This window comes from Gordionus sp. m RMFG-2023, chromosome 1, assembly GCF_954871325.1.
Source record: "Gordionus sp. m RMFG-2023 chromosome 1, tfGorSpeb1-WG-v2, whole genome shotgun sequence".
Lineage (NCBI taxonomy): Eukaryota > Metazoa > Nematomorpha > Gordioida > Chordodea > Parachordodidae > Gordionus > Gordionus sp. m RMFG-2023.
In genome coordinates this window covers 51,107,229-51,112,730 of record NC_088775.1, presented here as the reverse complement: position 1 = coordinate 51,112,730, position 5,502 = coordinate 51,107,229, and the positions used below count along the sequence as shown (strand labels likewise).

At 26.0% G+C, this 5,502-nt stretch overlaps 1 protein-coding gene and 1 long non-coding RNA gene across 2 annotated transcripts; one reads left to right on the top strand and one right to left on the bottom strand.

Annotated features, from left to right (window-relative positions):
• Positions 1-1,264: 1,264 nt before the first annotated feature.
• Positions 1,265-2,168, bottom strand: LOC135922357 (uncharacterized). The gene is made up of 5 exons (XM_065456741.1): positions 2,034-2,168; positions 1,928-1,990; positions 1,803-1,871; positions 1,558-1,757; positions 1,265-1,513 (listed from the first exon to the last, which is right to left on the bottom strand). The coding sequence occupies exons 1-4, from the start codon at positions 2,062-2,064 to the stop codon at positions 1,558-1,560; spliced, it is 363 nt and encodes a 120-aa protein (XP_065312813.1). The 5' UTR covers positions 2,065-2,168; the 3' UTR covers positions 1,265-1,513.
• Positions 2,169-4,834: 2,666 nt separating this feature from the next.
• LOC135931159 (uncharacterized) lies at positions 4,835-5,189 on the top strand. Its single transcript, XR_010572959.1, has 3 exons — positions 4,835-4,920; positions 4,959-5,012; positions 5,053-5,189. It is a non-coding gene; the product is annotated as an uncharacterized LOC135931159 (long non-coding RNA).
• Positions 5,190-5,502: the final 313 nt, after the last annotated feature.

Below are 5,502 nucleotides of genomic sequence, written 5' to 3'. Positions count from 1 at the left end.
TATAATGGTAAAAGCTTCTATTATTTAGTAATACTGACATTTATGACTGACATGTAATGTTAAAAGTTTATATTATTTAGTAATACTGACATTTATGACTGACATGTAATGTTAAAAGTTCCTATTATTTAGTAATACTGGCATTTATGACTGGCATGTAATGTTAAAAGTTTCTATTATATAGTAATACTGGCATTTATAACTGACATGTAATGTTAAAAGTTTATATTATTTAGTAATACTGGCATTTATGACTGGCATGTAATGTTAAAAGTTTCTATTATATAGTAATACTGGCATTTATGACTGGCATGTAATGTTAAAAGTTTCTATTATTTAGTAATACTGACATTTTTACTGCTTAAAATTTATATATAGCAATATTGACACTTATGATCGACTGATGATGCTTAAAGTTTGTATTTGCAATATTGACACTTATGACTGACAGGTACTGCCTAAAATTTATATATAGCAATATTGACACTTATGACCGACAGATGATGCTTAAAGTTTGTATTTTTTCCAATATTGACACTTATGAGTGAGATAATTAAAATTTATAAGATAGATTATAATTTCTAATATTTAGTAATATTAACATCTAACTTTCAACCTTTTTAAATTTCTTATGCCTATAAATAATTTAACGCCGAAAACGTTATAGCTTAATTTAAAAAAGGTTTGATCAAAATTTATATACACATGGTAGGTTAAATTTATTCATATTTAAACATAAATTACATATCATTCATGTAATGATTCACTATCGTGACTTTATATAAAAATAATTAATTATAAAATGCTATATTGTATAAATTCGCAATTGAATAGAATTGAACTCATAAAAAAGATGCCAACCTATTGTACCTTTTATAAAATTAACTATTAATAAAAAATATAAAGTGCAATAATATTTAATAAAAAAATGCTTACCGATTATACTTTCAACTAAATTGCGATAAATATAATGAAATAAAAGTATAAGAATAAATATTAATTACATTGATAAAAAGGATGCCAACCTATTGTACCTTTTATTAAAATAACTATTAATAAAAAATATAAAGTGCAATAACATTTAATAAAAAAATGCTTACCGATTATACTTTCAACTAAATTGCAATAAATATATGGAATAAAAATATTAGAATAAATATTAATTACATTGATATAATTCTAACAAAATGATTGTTATTTTCATTACATAAATATATATTTTCTTTAAAAATTTAAATATTATTAAAAAATTTCATGGGTGAATAATAAGCCCACTTATATTGGGTATAAATTAATATATTTGTCTGCAACAATGTGGCCATAGATAATATTTCCACCTCTGTTGCCCAGACACTATTTCCTATAACATTTCTGTCAATTAGGTATTCTTCTACAGGATATCCTATGAATTTTTCCATTTCCAATTTGAAATCGTTGCTCCTCATAAAGGCAACGCATTTCTCCCTCAGGTATATAATTATCCTGATTATTTAATATTTCTTGACTTATACACCTATAAACATGTTAAATAATTAAATATTATATAAAGTAACTAACCTAAAAAAAACAGTTTCCATCACCCACAATATGATCGGTTGTGAATATTTCCTTTAATATACCACTTTCGATCTTGGGATAAAGGCCAATTACTTTGAAATTGAACCGTTTAGAGTGGTATACTTTCCAATTCCTAGTTGTGGGCAAAAAAACCTCACCAATTTTCTTTGGTATTATTGTATCAACAATAATTTCGTCATCTAAATTTGATAATTAAATAATAACATATTTTTAAAATATATTACCTTTACCCTGATCTTGTATGCCTACATATCCTCCCTCTCTTACTATACTTTTATAAGCTTTTGTTGGATCTTCACCAAATGTATCTGCATATAAAAAAATAATTAAATAATTTTATATATTATACCCTTTCTCTTGACATGGTTTATGTTGGTGTCCTCCTTTCCAATTTCCAACCCTAGGATTTTAGCTTCATCAAAAATAAAAATTTTTCAATTTTTTAAAAATAAAACTTTCTTCTGCAACATTTATTTCACAGGACATCTCTTCAAATAGTGTTTCTTCTAATGGAAATATAATAATTAAAAATATATTTTCCTTTTTTCCAAATGCATTTGATTACCTTCTCCTTCTCCAACTATAGTTTTAAGAAGACAAACTTAATTATTTGTTTAATATTATTTTTATGAATTAACTGTATATATTACCTTGATCTTGAACACCTACTATAGTTTCACAATGTACCATATTATTAGGTTTTTTAACTGTTTCTTTACCATTAAAAAAGTTATATTTGTATATTTAAAAAATACCTTTGTTCCCCTCGATATAGTGTTTTAAATTACTGAGGTTAGTCTTTATACGTAAAATTTTTCCTGTTAAATTCAACATTGCCTAAATATGTATAAATATTTTGTTAAAAATTAGGATTTTACTATTAACAATTTAAACAATTGTATATGGGCCTACCCAAGGCTGCAACATTTTCCCTCCTTTCCTGTCAGCTCGACGATTATTCCATACAAGCACTTTATAATTTATGTGATAAAGTGCATTCTTAGCAGCATTACGAGTTTTATAATCTCGTTGCTGCTTAAGCTGAGCCTTTGCAATATTTTTTGTTGCAGTCTTGAATATGACTTCCATATTGTCAGCTGTACTCTTGTAATTGCTTTAATAATCATTGTCAGATAGATCATCAAGATCTGTATCTGGTTCTCTATCATCCTTAAATAATAAAAATAAATATTTATTATGTAAATTAATTTTATACAAATAGTGATATATATCATACCTCACAGGGCAGTAGAGCTTTTCTGCCATACATCATCTCATATGGCGTGAATTTTGAGGATTCATGCGTTGATGTATTGTAGGCAAATACAATACCAGGGAGAACTCCAGGCCAATCCTTCTGATTGCCTTTTGTACACTTCAAAAGTGAATTTTGAAGAGTACGATTAGCTCTCTCTACCATGCCATTAGCCTGAGGATGGTAGGCGCTTGTCACTCTCTGATGGGTTCCCACGAGTTTGTGATATTCATTACTCACTTGATTTACAAACTCGCGTCCCTGATCATTGATTTGGACCTATAAATATGATAAATATCATTATATTATAAAAATTTTATCAACCTTGACTCTGCCATGCCTGCATAACAGTGAATATAAAAAGAGGGTCACTGAATGGGCAGTCTTATCCTTTAAAGATTGTGCTTCGATATATTTGGAAAAATAATCAACAGCAACTGCTATATATTTAAATCCATCAATGCTCTCTGGCAATGAACATAGATCTACCCCTATTTGTGTCCATACCTTAGAAGGAATAGGAATAGACTGCATTTCCAAGCTTGTTTTGTCAAATCGGGAATTGTATCTTTGACATAGGTCACATGATTTGACAAAGTCAATGACATCTTGCCGCATTCCTTGCCACCAATATCTAAATGACATTATTGAAATATATTGTTTTTTAAAGTTTAAACATGTTAAAAGAAATTTGAAATTTCTATCAGTCAGCGTCTACATGAGCGGGGGGGGGGGGGGTAGAAAAAGTTTGCATCCAAATATCCTAAAAGGGGGTAGGCATCAAAATATTTAGAATGTTATCTACTACATTTTTGAATTATATGTGAATAAAGTTTGCTTTAATTATTTATAATATAATAATAGATCTATTATAATAGAGATAGATTACTAAACATCAACGTTACAATCATAATATATTTGTTCATTCATTAAAATAGTAGATCAGCTTGACTCGCCATTTTGTCAACATTTAGGATAGTTATTTTCATATTTACAAATTTCTTGAAATTAAAACAACAAAAATATATAATACAATTTTATGATCCAAATTGATGTTATTTGAAATTATGTTATTTTAAAAAGATTTTTCAATATTTGAAGATATTTGCCATCCATATTTTCCTAAAAAGTATATTAATAATTTATGAATTATAATTGCCTTTTCTTCTTTTATGGAATCTATAAATAATAATAAAAATCTTTTCATAGGTAGATTTTAATCATATTACACCATTTTTAAAACATCTATTTTATTATTAATATATGATTACATCATTAAATTATAGATTTTAATAAATCATCTTTTTAAAATGGATATAAATTTTTTAAATCAGATGCCAAGCAATAAGATAAATTACAAGGTAAAATGCTTGCATACAGGCTGCAACTCCAATAAGATTAGAAAAGACAAAATTAATTTACATTACAAAACAAGACATCCTAATAGTCATGTAAAGTTTGAGGTAATAGCAATTAAAAAAGATAAGGTTTGGAACAAACTTGGTCCAAATGCAAATAATCTCAAAATAACTAATGGAATCAATACTCAATTTAAAAAAAATAAATCAATTGCAACATATTTTCAAAAGGTTAAACTATTTTTTGATTTTTATACATGCTTTTTATATCATATTTAAGTGATCAATATATAATTTTAAACACTTTTAAGGAAATTGACTCTCCATTAGATACTCTTAAGATAAATCTACCACAACCAATACATAATATTATCACACTAAATCAAGATGAAGAAGTTTTCTAAAGAAAACTTATAATATGGAGACTGCATCATTTTTAAGGACAAAGTAGTAATTATTTCAAAATATTAAAAATGACCATTTTTTATATTTAAAATTAATAGCAATCTCATTTAGATGCCCCCTATCCAGAAATTATTCCATTCTTAGATGATGAAACATGGGTATTATAATTTAAAAAAAAAATTTTTTTAAAGAATCTGACAAAGCATTTACAATTTAATAAATTAATATTCTCTTTTCAAAATATAGAAAATCGAAAATATGCCTAGAAGTTCTAATTTAGACAACCCAGAAAAAATATCTGGAAATTTATCAACAATTAAAGAAGTTTATAATTTAAATATTATTTAATAATGTCTTTAAAGGGTAAAAATGATGATATTGATATGCAAGCATTAGAATCAATTTATATAGATAAAGTAATAACCTTAAGCTATCTATACATTTTAAATTATACAGTTACCAAACAAAGCTAAAATAACTCCTTTATCATATGAAGATAATGAAGAAAATATTATTTCTTTATATAGGGAAAAGAATCCTAATGATCCCTTTCATTTTTTTAGATTTAGAATGACAAAAAATATGATTGATTTTTCAATTTGGTCCACTACAACCAAGTTCCAATGAATTTATTTATCCAAAAACTCATAACAGGTTGATTTAATAAATTATTGCTGCAATATTACTTATATATTATTAATTATTCAAGAATTATGTATATATTCATATATTGCTTTTAATGTAGGAGCATGAAAGATGCCTATTATAAAAAAATAAATTATGACAAATCATTTTCTCAGAGAAAATGGCTATCATATAGCTCTATTTTGGATAAAGTATTCTGTATCTTCTGTATTATGTTTGGAAGTCATCAAGCAAGCATGCAATGGACTCATAAAGGTGCAG